This window comes from Aythya fuligula, chromosome 8 (genome assembly GCF_009819795.1).
Source record: "Aythya fuligula isolate bAytFul2 chromosome 8, bAytFul2.pri, whole genome shotgun sequence".
NCBI lineage: Eukaryota > Metazoa > Chordata > Aves > Anseriformes > Anatidae > Aythya > Aythya fuligula.
This window is the reverse complement of record NC_045566.1, coordinates 20,362,579-20,384,756: the sequence shown is the minus strand read 5'-3', so window position 1 is coordinate 20,384,756 and position 22,178 is coordinate 20,362,579. Positions and strand designations below refer to the sequence as shown.

At 54.6% G+C, this 22,178-nt stretch overlaps 1 protein-coding gene across 1 annotated transcript; it reads left to right on the top strand.

Moving 5' to 3' along the window:
- The first annotated feature begins 3,314 nt into the window (after window positions 1–3,314).
- On the top strand, window positions 3,315–20,056 carry LOC116491905 (protein transport protein Sec16B). The gene is made up of 27 exons (XM_032192268.1): window positions 3,315–3,337; window positions 5,180–5,270; window positions 6,639–6,841; window positions 7,054–7,160; window positions 7,672–7,777; window positions 7,887–7,965; window positions 8,285–8,414; window positions 8,669–8,817; window positions 9,422–9,483; window positions 10,581–10,716; window positions 11,183–11,407; window positions 11,719–11,816; window positions 12,492–12,573; window positions 12,669–12,786; window positions 12,953–13,064; window positions 13,296–13,401; window positions 13,647–13,787; window positions 15,777–15,890; window positions 16,125–16,197; window positions 17,806–18,024; window positions 18,275–18,339; window positions 18,678–18,806; window positions 19,003–19,104; window positions 19,409–19,496; window positions 19,625–19,680; window positions 19,787–19,837; window positions 19,991–20,056. The coding sequence occupies exons 1-27, from the start codon at window positions 3,315–3,317 to the stop codon at window positions 20,054–20,056; spliced, it is 2,931 nt and encodes a 976-aa protein (XP_032048159.1).
- Window positions 20,057–22,178: the final 2,122 nt, after the last annotated feature.

Genomic DNA, 22,178 nt, shown 5'->3' with positions numbered 1-22,178 from the left:
CTCCCATCCATCCTTTAAAAGCCTTGCAAATCCATCATGGTATGCACAGCTTCTCCTTTCAGGAGAAAAGTGGTGGTTTTTTTAGCTTATTCCACTGGTAATAGCAGAAAATGGTCTATTGCAGGGAAGAATTCATCCAAATAAGCTGTGAGCCATAGCTGTGCTGTAGATAATACCTGGTTCATTTCAGTACCCTGGAAGCACTTGATGAGCACCCACTCTTCGGGTATCATTGTGTTTTAGGTAAATGGGCCATCTAAAAGAAAATCTCAGGTTTCAAAGACTGCTGAACAGTAGCTTCATTATGTATGTTCAAGCTGTCTTCTGAAAGTTACCAATAATATTTACAAGTAGTGCCCAGCAAGGGAGGAGCAAGACCCTTGCCCTGTTGCACTCAGCCACATGTAAGGGCTTCAAGCCCTATGCTGCACCCAGGTCAGCATGGTCATTAGCCTTTAATGTTCATTAGTCTTTAATTACCATCATTCCATCTATTTGCTTAGCTAAAATAATATCTTTGGTTTCTTCAGGGCACACCACAGTAGCTCCTCAGCTTAGGTACATGGAAAAATCTAAAAAACCTGATTTCAAGAATAGTTAGCGTTTTTGAAATTACTTCTATTACAAGAAGCCCTGAAGAAGGTCACAGGAGTCCCTTGCAGTTAACTCTGAGTAGTGCTTACCTCTGCCATGCCTCATCTTCAGATCCAGCCACCCAAGGAGGAAGGTCTGCAGACCCCACACCTTACCTCTTCAGTAACAGAGAAGCCTTTAAGGACCTCTTGGTGTCTGCTTACAAAGAATTATTTTAGCCAAAGCAATAAAAAGCTTATTTCATGGCTTTGAAGCATTTTTCAAGCTTTAACAACCACTTCTGAGCCTGATGCACAGCTTCTGCAACTATTTCTTGCTAGCACTAACTTCATCAGCCACTACTAGAGCACTAACCTATACTTTCCCACTCTGTGTATGAACCCTAGCAGCCCTCTGTGCACCTTATAAAGGTTAATGGCCATGATGGGCCTCCCTGACTGTCCCCACCTGTGGGGTTGGGATCCTATGTAAGCTCTGCTCAGGGGCTCTTTCCCTTCCCTGCCCTGCCCTTCCTTGCCCTTCCCTGCAAGACCATGTGCCTCCAGCTCAGCCCTTACCTGGTGGCACCATGAAGCAAAGCTGCAGCTCCCAGGTGCTGTGAGAAGGTTGGACATCGCACCAGCCTTCACCCAGCTGCTCTGAGATGGGTCTACAGGTCTCAGCAAGCCAGTCAGAGTGTTGGTGTTTGTCTGATGGCTTTGGCTGGATGTTTGCTATATCCTTCCCCTGAATAAACACTTACTGGCATTGTGGTGGGGCAGCAGAACAGCTTGGGAGAGGAGCATGCTGTGGGCTGGGGTATACTGCATCCCTGCTAGCTGGAGCTAAGCGAAGGGGAAATAACTGTGACTACCCACAGGGTGTTGCCTTTCTCAGGAGCCAGGAAGGATTTCTTCAGCTCTTCAAAGTGGCTGGAGTTGTACCACTTGAAATCAGCAGAAATTGGAGTGGAATATCAGCGGAGCACAGCTTTCAAAACCTCATTTTCTTTTTCCTTTCAAGCTGACAATAAGACTTTAAGAAAAACTTTGAATAATGGATACACTTTTGAATAATGGATGCTTCGCAGCCAAAGTCCCTTGCCTTCCCTCTCCGTGCCTGAATGAGAAGCCTTTTAATTGCTGAACACGTGGAGAGGAGGTACAAAGCGCTCCGTCCCCCGCGCCGCTGATTAACCGATGTGTACATGCACATTAAAGATTCAGCGGTGGGGAAGCAGCTCCCAGCCCCAAGCTGTATGCTGTGCACGGTGTTTTTTATCAGCCAAGGATCTGGCACGAGATGTTTTGCATCTTTTTGCGTCTCCCCGTCATGGCTGCTTGTAGTCCTCTGTTCTCGGGGGTCGGATTCCTCCTGTGTCCGTGGAGGAGCTCTGTTGGGGGTCAGCGTGTGCTTCGTGTGCCCCATCCTCAGCCTCTCCCTACCTGGTGCGGTGCCCAGGTGGCTTCAGCTGCGTGAAACCCTGCCATGTTAGTGCTCAGCCAGCTCCTCCGTCTGCCCAGAAACCCTGCTGATTGGGAACGCTTAACCTTAAACCACAGAAATACCCCCGGAGGTGCCTTGGGGTGAAGCGGAGGATACCCCGGGCTCCCTTGTGTCAGGTGTTTCTCTTCCACGTCGAGGTTTTCAGTGACCCTTGCTCCCACGGACCGCAGGAAGCTGCCGGCGAGGTTTCTGCCTTTAAACACCTCATTCCCTGTCAATTCTGCAGCTTCTTGCCTCGGAGGACAGCTGCAATTTAGTTTTATTTCGCGAAATTTGACATGACTTGAGCCTGTGATTTACTGGCCTTGAAGGATATGGTGTATGTAACCGTGGAGGGCGTAAGTGGCTTTTCATGGTAGAGGAGTCATAAATTGAGATGAAAAAAAATGAGGGAAACATTACTGTCCAACTTTACAAGGTAGCACTGAGAACAGGACACACCGAAGCCATCTGTAACTGTCAGGGGTCTTTATTGTCCCTGATTGTGTGTAATAAAGCTCTGGAACGAGCCCCATGGTCTCCGGTACAGAGGCAACCAACACTCGAGCACCGGAGGAGACACAAGATGGCAATCTTTCCAAAAGGACGCTCTGGAATGTGGTGGGGCTGAGTATCTCTGAGCTATCGGCTTTCCTCGGGAGTTGCTGCTGCTGCTTCAATATTTGTTTGTCCTCTGAATATTTCCAGGCCTATTTGCAGGTGATCTCTGTAAGGCACTGAGCAGGGAGACAAACATCAATTTTCTGGCATAGAAAACATGAGGGAGCTGTGCAGAAAGACAAGGGGACCTGGGTACTGACCCCTCCTCGGTGTGGTGGGGTTTGGCTGCTGTGTCCCCGTTACCCCATGGGCACCCCACTGGGATGCCTGGTGGCACGGCCTCTGTTCAGGGAGATGGGAGATGGATGTGGCATTCACAGCCAGGAGCTGCAGGTCCTGCTGTAGTGGGGATGGAGGAAAGGGAAGGCTTTGAAGTTTTTTTGGGGTTTCTTTGTAATGGCAGGCTGGCGTTGCCCATGTGGTGTGGCACTTTGCACAGGCACGCTTTGATTTCTGCAGATAAGAGCTTTTTGCACGTCTGCTTTTTCTCCGAGTACAACACTGGGTGTAAACTGCTGTTTCTTAATTTGCTTTATGCTGAACACTTCCGGAATGCGATTAATATTCATGCCCTGAAGTCACAACAAAAAAATTAATAGGCATATTTTGGTGCTGCTGAATGTGTGTTTGTAGGAATGGTGAAGTTCCTCAAGGCTGGGTACAACCCAGAGTGGAGAGGAAAGGTGTAAAACCACCAGTGAGGGCTGAAGCAGATAGACAGAAGGGTTTTGAGAAGTGCTGTGCTGTGGATCAGATCCACACGATGGAGCTAACAAAGCGGCTCTCATCTCTGCTGCTTCACAAGCCGCCGCCTTCCCCACCCTGGGAAGGCCAAAATGCCCCCACGAGACCCAGACAGAGCTGGGCTCCCACCTGGCAGGAGTGCTCAGGCTAATTAATGAGCTGCCACTGAGGCTGATTGAGGCTGAGGGCTCTGCCAATACTCGGCAAGCTCCTGGGGGGGTTTGGTGGTCTCAGTCTTCATGTGATGTGAGATGCTGGTGGGTGTCCCAAGTGCTGGTGTCTTTACTTTGAAGAACCTGCAGATCAGTCTCCCTGTTTCTGCAGTCCGTTTGCTGCTCACATTCCTGCCCCACAGATGGGATGAGGTTTTTGGTGTTCCCTCCGCATGCCACCAGCCCTCGCAAACCCGCTGTGCCGGGGCGTGATGCTCCCACAGCCCCGCCGGCAGACAGCCTGCGTCACCTCCGGGGGGCTGCAGCTCAGAGGTGGGCAACACTTCCTACTCATGCCATTTACGATAATGATCTCATCTTGGAGATGATTAGAAACAACATAAACCAGCTAAAAATAGCTTCAGGTGCTGCGGCCACCTCGGTTTCTCCTTTGGTTGCAAGGACTTCTGCTCAGGCTTTGCTGATTTTTCCCCAGCTGGGCTTGGTGCCCCAGCCCGGGCTGGCTGCAGGCGATGTGATGCACACCCCAGGGCATGGAGAAAAATGTTTTCCACCTAATCTTGTTACTGTGACAACAGCAGGGAAACCTTTTAAAGTGAAAAATATGATTTTTTAAAGAGATAGCTGTGCCCCTTCAACTTCATGTAACAAATGCCATCTATAGTGCCTGCTGCCTGCCTTGCAGTGGACTTGTGTGCTTGGTGGCAGTCCTGTGGCACAGCTCTGGGGTTCCCAGGACATCTCTGGATCTTTCTCAAATAGAAATATATTGGCTAGGAGAGATGCAGTTCAAGGGCTACTTTTTTTTTCTTTTTTTTTTCCCCTCTTTTTCTCCCTCTTTCCAGCCTACCTGCTCCTTTTGTCTATATCTCTTCCTTTCACTTCTCATTTCCCAGCTCCTTCCCCTGGCTATCCTCTTCTAACACACTTTTCTGCTTGCTTTTCCTGAGAAATTGGCGTTCCCCAGCTGTCCATTTAAAGCTGCTGTTGCTCACAGCTTCATGTTGCTGGCAGTGGTTCTTCCACCTCCTTCCCCAGCGCACAGCCGGGCAGCATTTCCCACATCCCAAACCCCGGCAGCACCAGCCACTGCTGCGTTCGTGCAGGTCGAGCATCTTCCCTGCAGCCCAGACCCCGAGGTCTTGCAGGCAGCAGCAGCCTAAGAAACCACAGGTGCTCCAAGCAGTGCTGCTTGCCCCTCACGAGTCCCACATATAAATCCTCGTGGTTGCTAGAAAATGGGCTGGAAGCAGCCAGTAGTCACCTCTTGGCCGGAAACCTGGAATTATTAGCCAGTGGAGAGTGGAGGGGGAGAAATCTATGTGTATGCATGCTAAAATATATATTAAATATATTAAAGTGGCACCTTGTGTTCTCTTGGGCTCCTTGCTTGCTGTCCCAGGAGGGCTGCCCTTTCCATATCAGGCATTTTGCTTTGCTCCCAGCCACCCAAAATGATGAAGAGCAGCTGTGGAACTGAAAGGGGAGCCTTCGTTCTGCCCTGCCCAAGCAGCTTGTGGGTGTGGGGATGATGCTTCCCTGGTTTGTTTCCTCCAGGCTGGTGGCACGGCTGAGTGATGCAGATGTTGGTTTTTATTTGAAGCCCTTAATTCTGTGGAGACTGAGCGCTTATTTCTTGGGATCACCAGGGAAAAGTTCTATTGTCCCAGTGGGGTGGAAATTTCAAGCTCTGAAGCTGAAACACTGTAATCTTCCAGCATCCTTAAAACGGGGTTTCTCCTGGTGGTGCAGGTGGGATCAGGACACATTTGGGAGTGAGAGGCCCTGGTCTTTTTCTAGGGCCACCCTGTGATTTTGGGAGAAGATGGCATGTCACTGTGCTGCTGGGCAGAAGGCAGTTTTACGTTTAGCTTTTGCTGTGTGTCTCTGTGATGCAGTCTGCCTTCATTCCCTCCATTTTTCAGTGATTAGGGCTTCTGAGGGGTTGCAGGAGGCTCTGTAGGAAGGAATCCCTGGTCCCTTGCAGAGTAAGGACTTAGAGGCATTGCTGGGGTGCTGCCTGAGTCCGTTGTGCCCAAATTTTGTCTCAGTCAGCATCCCGTGGGACGGATGTTGTTTGCTTGAGCATCTGTGGTTGGGTCCGGATCAGCTGAGCTTAATCTGCAGGTTTTATTTCTAATTTCTTAGGGAGTACAGCAGTGGGAGCAACAAGAAGATGGGCAAGGGAGGATGCGTGAACCATGGCTTAAAAATAATAATAAAAAAGAATGCAGGAAAAAATATGCTTTTTTGGGGGGACTCAGGGGCTCGTGTGCTTCCTCTCAGGTGGGAGGGGATCCCCGGGGGCCCGGCACCAGCAGCAGCAGCACCGACCTGGCTGGTCCCCGGGCGGAGGAGCCGCTGCCCTTTGTCCCCTGCGGTGGCAGTGGACTTTGGCAGCGGCGCCTGGGGAGCGGAAGAAGGGCCCCGGCGGCCTCCCAGCAGGTGTGTGCGGCTCTGGGGGGTCCGAAAATGGGGGGGAACCTGAGTGATGGGCACCTACCCGCTTGCACCGGGGCAAGGGGAGGTTAGTTAGGTGGAACCCTTGTTTCACCTCTGTTCGGACATGAAATGACCCCAAAATGCCTTAAATTTTGAGCGTGAGGGGCACTGCTTGTAGTATGACATGTACAGCACGGGGTTTTACCCCCTTGTTGCAGAGGGGAGTGGGTTTTACCCCTGTGTGGGGCAGCAGTGCCCTGGGGCGCTTCGGAGGCTGGCCAGGAGGATGCTGCCCGGCTGCAGGCCGCTCGCAGCGATGGCCGTGTTCATCCTGATGTTTTATGGGAAGCTTCATGGGGAGCCAAAAGGGGAAATCAATGCTTTATCTTACCTCTGCTATGGGTATTTTGGAAACAGGATGGCAGGCTTGCAGGAGGGTGGGCAGAAGGTGGCCACAGGCTTCAGAGGAGGCTTGGGGGTGGGTGAAGAGCCCTTGTTGAAGCCCTTTGTCATCCATCTCGTTGCTCTCAGGCCTCCAAAGCCCCTTGGATCTTCTGGATGGAGCCCTGGGCCCCCCTGAGGCCACCCCTGCCTTGGCAGGGCCGCGCAGCCTGGGGCGAGAAGTGGTCTGTGTGGGCAGAGGGCCACCATGGGCCACCTCCTCGGTGGCCTGTCCTCCACGCAGGTCCCCCACCTCGTCCTGGCTCCTGGGAGCAGGGCCACCCCCCCGGCAGGGACACGCGCCGCCCGGCATCCCGGGCAGAGAGCTACGAGAGCGGCCACCCCTTCAGGCCCTACTCCAGGTAGGAGGCGTGTGGCTTTTAGCATGGCTCGCGCTGAGCCCCTCCTTGTCCCTCCACCTCATTAACGATTTTTCTGGAAGGTTCAGTGAAACCTTCTTGGCAGAGAAGCTGCTTTTTGTCTCCAAAAGGTCTACCCTAAAGGTCCCATCCCTGGATGGGGCCGGGGGCTGGCGTGGTGTCCTTTCCCAGCTCCACGCCTTGTGTTGTTCCAGGCAAGGACATGAAGACCCCCACTGGCAGTACCCAGCGGCCACCTACGGGGACAACCACGCTTACCAAAGCCACCAGCGGCAGCCTGCGGCCTGGCAGGGTGACAGAGGTACCCCCTCCTCCTCTGGGTCTGGGGACAGACCTCTGGCTTGCAGAAGGAGGTGATATTTTCTCCGGGATGGGATGTTCTCCTGGGGCTTTCTCCTGCCCATGCTCACAGGGCAACAGTGCTGTCCCCCCTGGGCTGTGCTGCCCTAAATTTACATTTGGGAGCTGGGCATGTTTAATGCGTCCCAAGGGAGCATTTAATTTTGACCTGCATGGCTCAAAATCTGCATCGTGCCTGGGTGCAGGCTGAGTGTGGGGATGCTGATGTGGTCAGGGCGGCTGGGACCTCATTTCTGCTGCATTTCTGGGCGGAGGAAAAGGGGAGGCAGGAAAGAAGGAAGGGTGCTGTTGGCAAACATGTGCAAGGCTTCCTCAGACCTCCGACTTGCCAGGCAAATTTGGAAGCAAATGGAGTGCGTGCAGCAAATTGCCCGGCTCCTTGCTTTGCTTTTGTAACTCCATGACGGCTCACTGCTCCGGGGGGCAACGCGAAATCTTGGTTCCCTCTCTAGACGTGAGGCAGGGCGAGCCCTACAGCAAGAGCAGCACCTACCGGGACCAGCACTACCACAGGGGCTACCACCCCAACCTGGCCACCAGCCCCCCCGGGCAGGACAGGTGAGGGGGTGCTTGGGCTGTGGCTCATCCCTTCACACAAACCAGCGGGTTTGTGGCTGGTCCCAAAATCTCCAGCACCAAGAGCGTCTCCTTTTGCTCCCTCCTGCAGGTCCCAGAGCTACGACGCGTACAAGGAGGGCTCCAGGCGGTCGTGGGCAGGGGGGGAGGCCATCGGCCAGCCCCAAGAGGTAACCCCAGGATGGGCAGGGATGGGGGGGGAAGGCTGGGGGCTCTCCCAGGGATTTTGGGAGCCATCCTGTGCTCCTCCTCCAGCTGGGAGAGGATGAGGAGAAAAGGGCTGCTTTGCTATGTTACGCTTGCTGCTAAACATTTTATCTGGAGGTTATTAGGATTTATGAAATCTGTCTGCTGGGCTGGTGAATCTAGGATGCTGAAGGGCTTGAGCTGCTAGGACAGCAATCAGCTGTGCTCCTGCGGGTCCTGCCGCCCCGGGTGAGTGGTGGAGCCCTTAGTTTCTCAGCCAGGTTCGTGTCTTCTCCCCTCCAGCCCAGCCTGCTCCTGCAGTACCGCGAGTCGGGGCTCAGCTCCAGCGGCTACGAGCTCAGCCAGTACATCCGCGACGGAGCCGATTACTGCGACACCGCGTTTTCGGAGAGCTGGAGCCCAGCACAGGGAGGTGAGGACACGTCAACAAATGGCTGCTGTCGGGAGGTTTGCTGTCCTGTGGCGTGGGCCTTTGCTGGAGGTGATCCTGCTGGGTGCGAGGAGCTGCCACCCATTTGTCTTCTGCTTTAGGCGACGGTCCCTGTATGGGGGGCCACTGGAGCGTTGCTCGAGTTGAGGGGCCAGGAAGGGAGCTGGTCACCTCACCGTGGAGGTGGTGGTGTGGGGTCAGGGTGGGGGGACTCATGCTGGCTTGTGTCATTGCAGGGGGGCCCTCGGTGTCCAGCCTGGCACCCCCCAAGTTCTCGCTGCCGCACAGGGCGGTGTGCTTCGGGGCTGGAGGGCAGCTGGTGCTGGTGTGTCCCCACAGCCCTGCCGAGGGGCAGCGGCCCCTGGTCAAGCTGCACAGCCTGGAGGTACGCCCCAGCTCCCAAATCCACCTGCGGTTCCCTCCTTGGAGCTGCCCCTTCCACCCCATTACTCACCCAAGCAGCCTCCTCAGCGGCCTTCCCGACTCCCTGCTCCATCTCATCTCCAGCCCTCGTGGCCTCCTGGGCCTCGTTGTGCCAGCCCGTACCTGGGCATCGCTCTCAGCCTTTGGACCTATCTCCTGCTCCTTTGGCTCCACAACCCTCGTGTTGTCCATGGCCTGCTCACAGCAATCTCCTTCCCTTGGGGTGGACATGATCCATACCTCTCTGAGGGACAGATCTGCCTACCTTTCTGAGGTCCTCCTATATGGAGGCCATACCCATCCTCTGAGTCCACCACAACACTTCCCTCTCCTTTCTTGCCTCCCAGAGGAGGCAGGTGCCATCTCAAGGACCATTCTGGCCACGTGGCCCCACATGATGGTTTAGTGTCCATACTGTGGGATTACCTTAAGGCACTTAGGTAATTTGGCACAAAGGGTTCGCCAGCACTGGTAAACCCTGGGCCAAGGCACTGACTTTCAGCTAGCCCAGTGGGAGCTGGCCTCCTTACTGGAGCCCAGCTGCTGAATTTGTTGCTGTTTTTTAGGTAATCCTTCATGGCACGAAAGAGCAGGAGGAGCTGCAGGCCTTCCCAGGGCCCCTGGCCAGGTATGGACTTGGTGGATCCCAGAGCCATGTCCTGTGCTGGCACAAGCCCAAGGCAGGCTCCAGAGCCCCCCTGGTTTTGGGAGATGATGTGTGCAAGGGCTGAGTCTGGGTTGGGATGGGGATCCTGTCCCCTCCATGTAGTGTTGGTTGGTTTGTGTCATGGCAAGTGGCTTTTCTGAATGCCCACGGGGTGGGGGTTTGGTGTGGTTTGTATGTCTGACCTTACTTTGTGTTCATGCCCCAACAAACTGAGTTTTGGGTCATCCTTTGGACTTCTGTGGTTTACTCTTCCCTAAGTTTTTTGTTGTTGTTGTTTGTTTGTTTGTTTGTTTTTCCCCTTTGAGGCCATTGATATTCAACCTAATACTCAACTTCTTGCGGTGTGAGCCTGGGAATGAATCTTAGCGTGTTGCACCAGGCAATTCTCCTGGTCACACCAGCAAGCAAAAGGAGAAAAAACTTTTACTGAGCAAAAGCTGCAGGTGCTCAGCAACTGGGTGGAAGATCTGGAGGTCCCTCTCCTCTGGCTGATGTTCCCCGTGTCTCTCAGCCACCCCTTCCATACGACTGTCAGATTTTTCTCTTTGTAAGACAGAGTAGCACTGCCTGGTTTGCACACAGCTTAAAGGTTCTGCCTCTGTCAGACCCTAAGGGTTTATATGGTCACAGCCGTGTCTTTTGCCCTGCACTGTGGCAGTTAATCAAATAAAAGATACTGCCTGTATGTGTGCCTGCTCCTACAGCCCTGGACATCCACGTCTGTGACATCATTGCACCGAGGAGCAGTGGGGGATCTTTCTGGGTAGATTGGGGAACAAGCTATTAGTAGGGAAGAGGGTGTGAGATGCCTTCAGCACCCCTGAAACACAGAAACTTGCAAAAAGTCATCAAAATGACCAAATTTGTTAAGCATTTTTGAGCTTAGTGGGGTCAATGCAGTATGTTTCTTTGACTGCTTAGGATCTTCTCTTTTCTGTCTCTTGCTTCTTTGAATCTTTGGCATCCCTGTCAGTGAACCTGGGGGCGCTTTGATTCTTAATGATGTCCTAGATTGCTTTCCCTTGGGTTTCTTTTGATGCCTTTGTTTGCTGCCGTAGGGAAGATCTGCACAAGGTAGATGTGATGACATTTTGCCAGCAGAAGATAGCCACAAGCTGTGATCTTTCAACACAAAGAGGCAGAGATTCAGCTCTTCTCTGGAAACTCCTGGTCCTCCTCTGCCGGCAGAACGGGGTAGGTACTGACCCTTTTGATCTTTGTGGTGAGACAAGTGAGAACCTTTATGTGTCTCTTGATCCAGTGGCTGCTTTAGGGGAAGGTTAAAACCATCCCATCCCCAATTTGCTGTCAATCACTGTGGTACTGCCTGGGTATTTGGAGCAAAACCCTTCTGCATTGCTTCTTGTCCTTGTGAACCACCAGCAGCCCAATGCAATGGCAGCTCTATTGCGAGGAGATGAATCCCTTAATCCAACGAAATCTACCACATCTAGCCTGTGGCTGCTTTTTGGAAGCGGGTGAACGAGATCTTCAGAGCTGTGATGGTCTTGGGAGTGGTGCTGGCTTCTTTACCCCCCCAGCTGCATGCTGGTGGCCAAGGCTGGTCTTGCTGGGAAGAGTGCACGGGCGCTGAGCTGGAAGTGGCGTTGGGCGGCCTCCACAGGCCTTGTTCCTCCATTCCCCACCTTCCCTTCCACAGTCCATGGTGGGCTCAGACGTGGCTGAGCTGTTGATGCAAGACCGCAGGCGCCAGGAGAAGTACAAGAGGCAAAACCCCATGGAGAACCCAACCAGCCTGGCGGAGGACGAGTGGCGCCAGCCGGGGACGCTGGACCTCATTACGGGAGAGGTCCCTCCCGTGGTGGAGACGCAGGCGCAGATAGTGGAGAAGTTCACCAAGCTCCTCTACTACGGCAGAAAGAAAGTGAGTCGTGAGCAGGACCCGGGATGTAGGGGGGACTTTTTTGTTGGTCCCGTTGGCCTCTCCAGGCAGGTTTGAAGGGCGGTCAGGACGTATCTTGTGGTTGCAGGATCGGCTCTTCAAGTTGTGTTTGTACAATAGTTGTCATCGTTGTGGAAGTCAGAAAGCTAAATAGGGCTTCATGAATACTTTTTGGAGGGTATTAGTTGAACCTCAGGGACTATGTTGGGTTTTTCTCTGAGGTGGGTGAGCAGAGGAGGAGGGCAGGGAACCGAAGTGAGCGCGGACCCCTTACCCCTCTGCCTTGGCTGCAGGATGCCCTGCTCTGGGCCATGAGAAACCAGCTGTGGGGCCATGCCCTCTTCCTCTCCAGCAAGATGGACCCACGGACCTACAGCTGGGTGCTCGCAGGGTAAGTGGGGGAGTTCAAGCAAGGTGAGCTGCTGGCGATGGGCTTTGTGAGCAGGTATCCCCCTGGGTGCCCACAGCCCTGAGGCACTGAAACAGAGGACCTTTCAGAGGAGCCAAAGGGGAGAGGAGAGCACCTGTCCAGGTGGGGCTGAGTCCTTCAGGCTTCCTGATGGGCAGCAGAAACCAAACGGGGGGCCGGGAAGCAGAAGGAAAACTGTTCCCCAGAGACACTGGGGGGATTTGTTCCAAGGGCTTGGCTTTGCTCTAGCTGCAGGTGGGCAAAGGCTGGGGTAGGGGTAGCTGAGCCATCTCTGCCAGCATCCAGCCCAGGCTGAGCTGTTCATCCTACTCGTGTGAGCATTTTCTGGTGGAATTAATATACTTAGGCTGGATTGGGTTGATCCCTTCAGGGAGGGTTAAGCAAAAATTTTCTCTCGCGCATCCCGAATCCTTTTAAGAAGGTTTTATCCAGCATTGTCCTTGAGACTCGCCTGCTCCGGAGGCAGCACAGCTCACCAGCCTGGTGGGGCTTGCTCTCCTTTCTGCCTTGCCTTCAGCAGCAAAACAAAGCCCCCCAGGACACTGCTTTGCAGCAGCCTCTGGGATGTGCCCTAGGGGGTGTGTGAGAGTTTTGGGGTGCCGGCACAGCATCCCCATCTCTGCTGTCTCCTCGCAGGTTCACCAGCACACTGGCCACCAACGACCCGCTGCAGACCTTCTTCCAGCTCATGTCGGGAAGGATCCCACAGGTGGCACAGGTCCGTGAGCCTGTCCTGGCCTGTGCTGTCACCCACTGGGGACACCTGCCTGGTGGTGACCGCCTCATCTCACCTGGGCTTTCCTCTCCCTCCAGAGCTGCAGGGATGCCAAGTGGGGAGACTGGAGGCCCCACCTGGCCGTGCTGCTGTCCAACAAGGTGGGAGACATGGAGCTGAACCACCGGGCCATCATCACCATGGGGGACAGCTTGGGTGAGCTGAGGCCCCGATGCTACGTGCACCCCTTTCTGGGAGCTGCTCAGTTAGCTGCTCTTCTGGAGACGCCTGGGATTTTCAGGCGATCTTGAAGGTCTTCAAAGCAGCACCGAGCTGGTGTTGCTTGCTTGCCAGGGCTGAGTATCTGTCTGCCTTCCCCCAGCTGGCCGGGGAGCCGTGGAGGCAGCTCACTTCTGCTACCTGATGGCAGATATTCCTTTTGGTTACTTCGGGGCGAAGGCAGACCGCATGGCGCTGCTGGGCAGCAGCCACCGGTGAGTCAGCCCGGTCCCACCATAGCTTCATCTCCCCTCTCTTCCTCATCCCCGAGATCTCTCCCACAAAACCGAAGCCTGTTTGGGGGGGATTTTATTGCCCTTAATGCCAGCTGTGCTCTGGGCCCCTCCAGCTACAGGCTGGCACCGTGGCAGAGCTGCGGCCCCACAGTTTGGGATGGAGAACCTCGTTCCTATGCCCTGAGCACCCCTCTCCCCTCTGCCCCACAGGCAGGCATTTGCCCAGTTCGCCAGCACGGAGGCCATCCAGCGCATGGAAATCTTCGAGTATTGCCAGCAGCTGCGGCAGCCCAAATCCTTCCTGCTCCCCTTCCAGGTAGTGAGGGCAAGCAAGCACGGATGCTGCTCAGACTGGCCCTAAGGCATCCCATAAGCATCCCCCGGCCCTGCTGGAGCTGAGGGCAGGGGCTGCTCTGCACAACTTGGTCCCTTGCTGTTTGTTGGGGTTGATGGTGGGGCTGCGGTGGCCAAGGGGCTGCTCCAAGGCAGGGTTTTGGGTTTTGGGGACTGGCGGGTGTGAGCATCCCCTCGCTCCTGCCCTATGACCACTGCTCTCCCAAGGTGTACAAGCTCCTCTACGCCTCTCGCCTGGCTGACCATGGGCTCCCAGCCCAGGCCCTGACCTACTGCGAGCACATTGCCACCGTGCTCCTGGGACAGGATCCAGCCAGCCACCCCGTCCTGGCCCAGCAGCTGGTGAAGGTGAGTCTTGTGTCCCTGCTGCGCAGATCCCGGGTGGGGGCATCACTGGGGTTCCTGCCAAGTCTGGGACTTCACCTGGGTGCCCGCACACATCGACAGTATCACCTGCCAAACAGGGATGGAGTTGTTTAGAGGCCACGGGTGCTTTCTGTTGTGGAGGTTTTGAACTTTTAAATAGCCCAGACTGTTAGATTTGCTTTTGAGAAGCCGCAATCCACAGGGTGCTTGACGTTTCCTCCCCAGCACATCATCTCATGGTTGAATTTTCTGGTTGGGGACTCTTCTGGGCTGGCTGTAGATGGGAGCATGTCCCTGTTTGCAGCTCAGAGCTTCTTCCCTGCAAAACCATGGTCTCATGCTCATGGTGAGCTGGGAGGTGCCTATGGCACATATGAGGTGCTGGTGCTTGCACATCACCCCTTTTTGGTGACAGTGTTGCAGCTTGAACTGGAAATCCCCCATCCCACGCTGGGGCACAATGCAGGTCAGTATCCCATGTCCCCAGGGGCAGGTTGCACATCTTCCCATGGCAGTCCTCTGCAGGGTGAGATGGGGAGAATGGGGGTGCAGGATGCTGAAGGAATGGCATCCAGCCCCAAAACTCGGCATTGTGCATCACACCCCCCTCACACACCATTGTCGAAACCTATTTACTGTCTAACAGCCTCTCAGATCTGCGGTTCTGCTGGGGATAATGCTTCTCCTGGGAGAAAACACTTTCATCTGAAAAACCAGTGCATTCGTAGACACTCTTGTCTTTGATGTTTTAGACTGTGTTACAAATTATGATACACATTAGTGTTTGATTAAGACTTCCCCTCTTTTGAAGCTGGGGACGATATACAACCAGGTGCTGGTTCATTAATATTGGATCAAAGTGCACATTAGCTTTTGGATTAAACATTCCCCCCGTTTAGGAGTAATCATGCTTATAATTTCCTCTTTCCTGCAATTGATTTAGGATGAGCACACGTGTGTTTGCACAAAGCCGGGATGGTGGGGTCCAGCCAGCCGTGCTGGGTGGCTCCACGGCTGGTCCCTGTCCCCAGGACGGGTCCCATCTCGCTGTCACCTGGTGGTGGTGGGAGCTGGGTTTGTGCTGGTTTAGGCTCCGTTTCTAACATCTTTGGGATTAGGAAGAAGCAGCCGATGTGGACTTGGTGCAGAGGGGGGATGCTGAGGTCTGCAGGGTGGCCCTTGGGGAGGCAGCCTTCGAAAGAGCATAAATCAGTGCCAGGCGGGGAAATGGAGCAGGGAGAGAGCTCAACAAGTCCCCAGACAGAGGGTCGATAACAGTAAGAACAGACTGTACGAAGAGCTGTGCTTTGGCTGTTGTTTCCCCTCGACCTTCTGTCTTGAAACTGGATCCAGGTCTAAGCAGGAGTGCCGGGTCATTCAGACAGCTTTGGCTGGGGTGGCATGGACCCTACTTGTGCTGGAGAAATGAAACGTGCAGCAGCAATGCTGCAGAGAGGGACCTGGGGGAGACAGCGGAGCACGGAAAAAATATTGAGCAGTAAAATGATAACAGGATGCTGCTGGAAAAAAAAGAAAAAAAGAAAAAAAGAAAAAAAAAGCCAATGTTATCATGTTATTCTGGGCTGTGAGAGCAAGAATGGCATGTGTGAGACAAGGAGGTGATAATCCCCCGTGCTCAGGGGTCTCAGCTGGGGCACTGTGCCCCATTTTGGATGCTGTGCTCAGGGACAGTGCCAGATTGCAGCCAGTGATGAAGAGAAGAGCTCGGGTGATAAGAGGTGGAGGGGAAAATGACCTCAGGGTTATTTTCTGCAGGCAAGATAAGCTGGCGGAAGAAGGGGGCATGGGGGGATGTGATAAGGGTTCTCCAGTGTGCAGGAGGTTGATTTTAGGGGCTGGTGCCTGGCCATCCCTGCAGCATTTGCAGATCAAGAATCAAGAGGCTTAGCTTGCAGTGGGGCAGATTTCACCTAGATATCAGGAAAATCCCCGTTGTCCCTGTCCCTGCAGCTGGCCGAGCGGCTGAAGCTCTGTGACCCGCTGCTGCTGGAGATGCCCGAGCAGGACCAGGCGCTGGAACCAGAGTGGCTGCTGCAGCTCCGAGCGCACTGCCAGCACTGGGAGGTGAGGAGCAGCCCTGGGGTGCTCCCGGTCTCATCTCTTCTGGTGGTTTTGTGCCCCTCTGGCTTCCCCTTCTGCCTGCTCACAGTGGGGCACAGAGCCATGGGGGTGTCGGTATGGGGGTCTCCTTTAACTGAGCTTGTGCTTTGCTTCACACTGGCTGCGCGGTGTCCTTGGGCTTTGCCCTGTGCCCCCCTGTCCTCCTCTTTGTCACGTTTGTCCTCTGGCTCCCTGCAGGCGGAGGACAACCTCCCTCCAGAGGTGGCACCGACCCAGCCGGAGCTCTCCTGGGCTGCTGCGTCCACCCCAGGTACCAAAGGTTGCCTGCCTAATTACCTCACTGGGCCGAATTATCTCTGTGGGTGGGGAGGGTGCCGGTGGCACACATCTGTTGGGCATCCCATCGAGGAGAAGCCCAGCCGGGTGGCTCCTTGGTGGTGCCCCACGGCCACCTCCATCAGGAGGATGCTCGCTCCTGGCTGCCTGCTCGTACCCAGTTTTCTGGCGCCGAGGAGTGGCAGCGGAGACGCCAGCACTGATGGGTAGAGGATGAAGGCTGGAGCAGACAGGATAAAACAAGACAGATTTCTCCGAGCCATTTCTTCCTATCAGCTTTCCCTGCTGCTGCCAAATTCCCCTTCAAGAAGCTCTCCCAGGCAGTAAAAAGGATCATCAATCCTGATTGCCTCCTGCTGCTATCAGGGCTGAGGCTATGATCGTCCCTCTCTGAAAAAAAAAATACATCGCAGGTATGATGGGATGGCTTCTCCGAGCCCGTGGCCGCCACTGCTTGCTTGCTTTCCTTATGCCCAGCACTTTGCTTCATCGAGAAGGTTGTCCAGGACCAACCTTGGGACGGGACGCTGCCTTGTTGTTCCTCATCAATGGACCGGTGTGCAGGGAAAGCTGGCTTGATGCTGAATTCATCCATCCTGCAAAGAAAAAGCCTGGATGAAGCCTGTTTGGATGCAGAGGATTTGGCCCAGCGACCCAGTCCAAGGGCTGACCACAAAGTGTCCTCCCAAATGCCACGCTGGGATGGGCATGGGCACAGCAGCCTCCCTGTGGCTTCCTCCTGGGCTTTCTCCAGCTGAATGTGGAGCCGAGTATCGGTGGTGCACTGGTCCCTTCTCCTTGCTGCAAGCATCTCCAGACAGGTGCAGAGCCCTGAGCAGGCCGGGAGCGATGCCAGCAGGCCAAGTGAAGGACTTGGTAGAGCCTCATCCAAGAAGAAGTGTGGTCCTTCCCCTGGCGGGGTCTGGCTCCTGCCTGGTGGCATCTCAGGGTGATGGGAGAGAAGATGCTCTGTGAAGAGCACGTTTCTGCCCAGAGACACAGAGCTGGAGCAAGCGGTGTGCAGGAGGGCCATGCGCCTTGGGGCGTCCCTGGGACACGTGTCTAACATCAGGCAGAGCATCGCCTGCATGTGCTAAATAAAACCAACCCTCGCCACCTCCTCAGCCTTCCCTTCAAACAAAAACCCACCCTCGAACAAATCTGCCTGAAGCAAGAAGCTCCCCCACGTGTGAGGCTGCAGCTGGAGAACTGTGGGTCTTCACTCCCACTTGGGTTTGCAGCAAGAGGGGAAAAAAAAGGCTCAGGGCCCCAGATTACTTTCAACTGCTTTCAGCTGCTGGGCACGTGTTGCTTGCTCCTGGCCTCTACTTTGACAGTGTTCTTCTGGGCTTGTTTGCAACCTCAGGCAGGTTCCCAGGAGGTTTTCCACCATCAGTCACAGCCCACCTTCCTTGGAGCCTCTTGCTCTGTGCCCTGCCTCCTTCCTCGCCCACGTGTGGTCCCTGGGGTCCTTCCTCACCCTCGCAGCTCCTGCTGATGTATAATGGAGAAGGAGAAAACCCAGTGCAACAGCCCGATGGAATTGCAAACAGTGGTCTGAGGTCTCGGATGTGTTTTGCAGGTGGAGAGCCTGACCACGAGCTGCCCCTGACTGATGGCTACCAGCAGGAGCTGTGGCACCAGCCTGTCCCCCCTGTGCCTCCACAGGGACCCAGTCCCCACCAGGACGTGTCCATCCAGCCCCTGGCACCTGCTGAAGTTGCAGTGTTGGGCACAGGACTGGCCACCTCTCCAGGAGGGCTTTCCTCTGAGCCCTCTCCGCAGGAGGTGCCACCAGCAGGTAGGCACGAGCCTGGCTTTTCTGCAGAAATGCCTGTCCCCAAGTCGTGGCAGTCAAGTGGGGTGTCCGTTGGGAAAATAGGGTCACCATGCACCCAAGCAGTTTCCACCAGGACCATCACCTTGGTCATGTGGGTTGTCCTTCCTGCGAGGCATTGTCCAAAGCAGCAAGGGACTTAAAAGACTTTCAACAGATGGGGCAGGAGCTTCCTGGGCTCAGCACTGACCATGTCTTCTCCTCTGCTCCTTAGGAGATGCTGGAGAGCCCCAAGACACCCATGGGGTGCAGAAGCAGCCGTCCCTGCCATCAGAGCCAGTGAGTTGGGGCGAGCGGTCGAACTGCAGTGCTTGGTGTCGAGATGGGGACGTGGGACTCACTGATTCCTCTCCTTCCACACCTTCATTTCCGTACCACACATCACGGTGCCACCCGTCCCCTTAGGGAGAGCCGAGGGGTCATGGCAGCCCTCTCCAGCATCCTCCGTCCCAAATCTGGGGCACCTGGCAGCACCTTCCCACCTGCCCTAAGGGACACAACAGGTCCCCAGGGGACATTAAGCATCCAGCCTGGTGTGGTGGTGGCCCCAGGCTGCTCTGGTCACACTTGGTGCTCCACAAGCACCATGTTACAGACCAGGTGGTCTCCGATGCCAGCAGGGGTTAAGCGCGAGGGCTCGCTCGGTCTCGGAGAGCTCGACCATCTCCCAGGAGGAAGGCAGCCAGCCGTCTTCAGACAGCGCAGCCGAGGAGCCAGCGGCAGAGGTGACGCCGGGTGAGGACAAGGTGAGCGAGCTGTAGCTGACGGGAAACGTGGCTGTACTGTGCCTGGCTGCCCTCTCCCAGCTGTGCCTTGGACAAAATGTCTGTCTGGGTGTCAGCAGTACAAGGGGGAGCTGCAGGCACCGTCCTGCTCCCATCCGTTGGGCTTGTAGCAGCCTCACCTGCTTGCCACTTTGACCATGAAACCTGTGCTTGCCAGAGCTCTGGATTCAGGTGGTTTGGCTGGTTTCGGTCGAAGCCCACTACAGAAGCCTCTCCCAAAGCCACGTCTGCTGCAGACTGCCCCACACCAGAACCACAGGTAGGAGGGACACAGGTGCAGCTATGAGGATGGGTGGTGCATTGCTCCCTGCATCCCTCCCCTCCATCCTTCAATCCTAGAAGTGAATCCTTTATTGAAAATAACTGTAAATACATGAAGCATTATTGCTCTGGGAGGTGCCCCAAGCTCTGGGCAATCTCCCCAAAGACTGCTCACTCCAGCCAGCTGCCTTATAGCCCCCATAGTGGCTCTTCAGGGGGTGCAGGCTGGCACCCCAAACCGGAACGTGCAGGGCAAAGGTCTTCTCTACACACAGAGCCCCAAACGGGTGGATGTGTTTCAGGAACGGATGTCGCCATCCCCACCTGATGCTGCTCCTGCAGATGGGATGAGTCCTTCAGCCTCCCCATTGCCTCCCTCCAGAAACCCCGGTAAGTGTGGCACGGGGCATCTCTGCCCCCTCCCTTTGGGAAGCTGCTCCTTTTGTTTCTTTAAGTGTGTTTTTGAGTTGCATGCCCCAGAATCACCAAAAAGTGAAATCTCTTTGTTGCTACTGCAGTGTCCATTGACATGAAAGGCCCGTGGGATGTGGACAGTCACAAGGCTGGAGAGCAGGTGAGGGGAGGTGGGCGTAGTGGTGTCCAACCCCTCTGCTTGGGGCAGCTCTGAAGTCGGGGTTGACTGGTGTCTCTCCCTTCACCCACTGCAGCCTGGCTCCAAGCAACCACCGCTGGGGACAATCCCGCTTTTCAACCCTGCTGAGATCTCCCAGGTGAGAGCCTCCTTCTGGGCTGCTGCTCGACCGGGCGGGGGGGCAGCACCCTGACTTTTGGGCATAACAGAGGCGAGATTGTGGCCAGCCATCACACCTGTTTTGGGGGGCAGTGGGGACAAACCATGAATGTCTCTTCCTGTGCTTCCCCAGCTCACCGCCGCCCGACCCAGCCAGCCCAGGCTGCTCTCCCAGCGCCGCTACCCCAACCCTTTGTGAGTGGAGGGGGCAATGCATGTGTATGGCTGCGAGAAACCAACAGCAGTTTGTGGAAAGCTTTGATATAAAATGGTGTTTGTGGTTTCTTTATTTATTTTTTTTGGCGGGGAGGAATAGGGGGGGCAAGGGCGGATGACACAAAGTGTCTGGCTCCCCCCAGCTTCTGCCTGTAGGTTCTGAGGGTGTTGGGGGGTGTTTCTGTCACAAAATGGTGGGGGTGTTGGGGGTGATTCTGTCATCTGGGGGTGATAAAATGGTGGGGGAGGGAGGTTGAGGGGGTGTTTCTGTCATAAAATCTTAGGTATGGCGGTTTTGGGGGGTGTTTTTGTCATAAAATGTTGGGGGTGCAGGTGTTGTGGGTTTTTCTGTCATAAAAGCTTATGTGTGGTGCTTTTGGGGGGAGTTTCTATCATAAGATGTTAGATATGGCAGTTTTGGGGGCTGTTTCTGTCATAAAATATTGGGGAGAGGGTTTTGGGGGAGTTTCTGTCATAAAAGGTTAGTTTTTTTTTTGGGGGGGGTGTTTCTGTCATAAAATGTTAGGTACGGGTTTTTTGGGGGGTGTTTCTGTCATAAAATGATATTTTTTTGGGGGGGAGGTTTCTGTCATAAAATGTTGGGGGTGCATATTTTGTGGGCTGTTTCTGTCATAAAATGTTAGGCATGAGGGTTTTGGGGGGTGTTTCAGTCATAAAATGTTACCCTGGCAACCGTTACCATGGGTTATACCAGGGCAACTGTTACTATGGAACCGTTACCATGGCAACCATTACCACTGTAACTGTTACCATGGCAACTGTTACTATGGCAACCGTTACCATCCATCTCCTTTTCAAGGCCAATAGGGCCTGGGTCAAAAGGCGCGTCCAGGTTACCAGGAGATGTAACAGCAAAAGCCTTCGATGGCTGTAGCAGCAGAGGGGCCGATGGCGTAGCAGTGGGATCAGTAAAGGAGCCCGCAGCTCCCTCATTGTCTGGCAAACCACACGTTTCTGACTGTGGTCCCACAGGGCTCTTTAAGGCCTCAGAGACTGCTCGCCAGGTGCCGAGCAATCCCGGCACTACCTTGTCGTTTTTCGTAGCAGTCCCACACCTTGACCTCCATTTGGTCCCATATTTCAGGATCATAAACTGTCCGATTGTTAGTAAGGAGAATAAGGCTACCAGGACAGTCTTTGTTTCTAAGGTCGTATGATTTCCCATAATGCGCAACTGCTTACCAGCGAGGGGCAGTTGTGTGCGTGGGTCCACTTCTCTCAGCTTGAGCTTCTTCCCAGCTCCAGTGCGCCCATTTCCAGCGACTGTCAGTACGAGCTGCTCTGAGCAGTTTGCTGAGTGTGGCCGAACCTATCTTCATGAGGCGATCAATGTGCCTGTTCCCGTCCTGGTCTCCGTTCTGCTAGCCTGTTCATTTTCATTCCTTCTTTCTCCTTTATTGATGGCATAACTTCATTGTATTGTGTTGCCTTTTTTTTTATCTCGAGGACAGGCTCTCCTCTTATGCCCTTCTCCCCACAGCAGTCCTTTTCAAAACAACTTTTCATTGGTCAAACAACTTTGCATATAACAGCAACGGCAAACACCCAGAGACTTCCATGCCTTAACAGCTGGAGAACGAGAAACCAGTTGGAGAACAAGCAACCCTGAGACTGCATGGAGTCTCCTGAATCACCCTTCCTTTGTTCCCTTTATATTCCTGATGGCCTCATCGTTAAGAGTCTGATGTCACCATCAACCACGGGGCTTTCCGACCCCCATGGCCACACTCCCAAATCTCCCCCTTCTTTATTAATAGCAACCACTTTCTCGACACGAATTACCGACACGAATTACTCCATATATAACAAAATTGGGGCTGCGGCTTTTTGAAGTGTTTCTGACACTATAAACGTTAGGTGTGGGGTTTTGAGTATTTTGAGTAGCTGTTTCTGTCCAAGCGTTGGCGGTGGGTGTTTCTGTCGCAGGATGCTGGGGGTGTCTCTGCAAAATGGCGCCCGGGGGAGAGTAGTCTGAATTGGGTTGTGGGGCCGTGCCCCACCCCACCCATTGGACTCAGCGCGCCGGCCGTGAGTCTGTCTCAAGGCGCCGCGGGGCCACGAGCATCCGCCGGGGCGGGGGGAGG

Excerpts from the sequence above, each read along its gene's own strand:
- LOC116491905 (XM_032192268.1), top strand. The coding sequence starts at position 3,315 with ATGGTGAAGTTCCTCAAGGCTGG. Across the intron at positions 5,271-6,638 it reads AGTTCTATTGTCCCAGTGGG|GGCCGCGCAGCCTGGGGCGA; the intron begins GTGGAAATTTCA and ends CTGCCTTGGCAG. Across the intron at positions 13,402-13,646 it reads CCTTCCTGCTCCCCTTCCAG|GTGTACAAGCTCCTCTACGC; the intron begins GTAGTGAGGGCA and ends TGCTCTCCCAAG.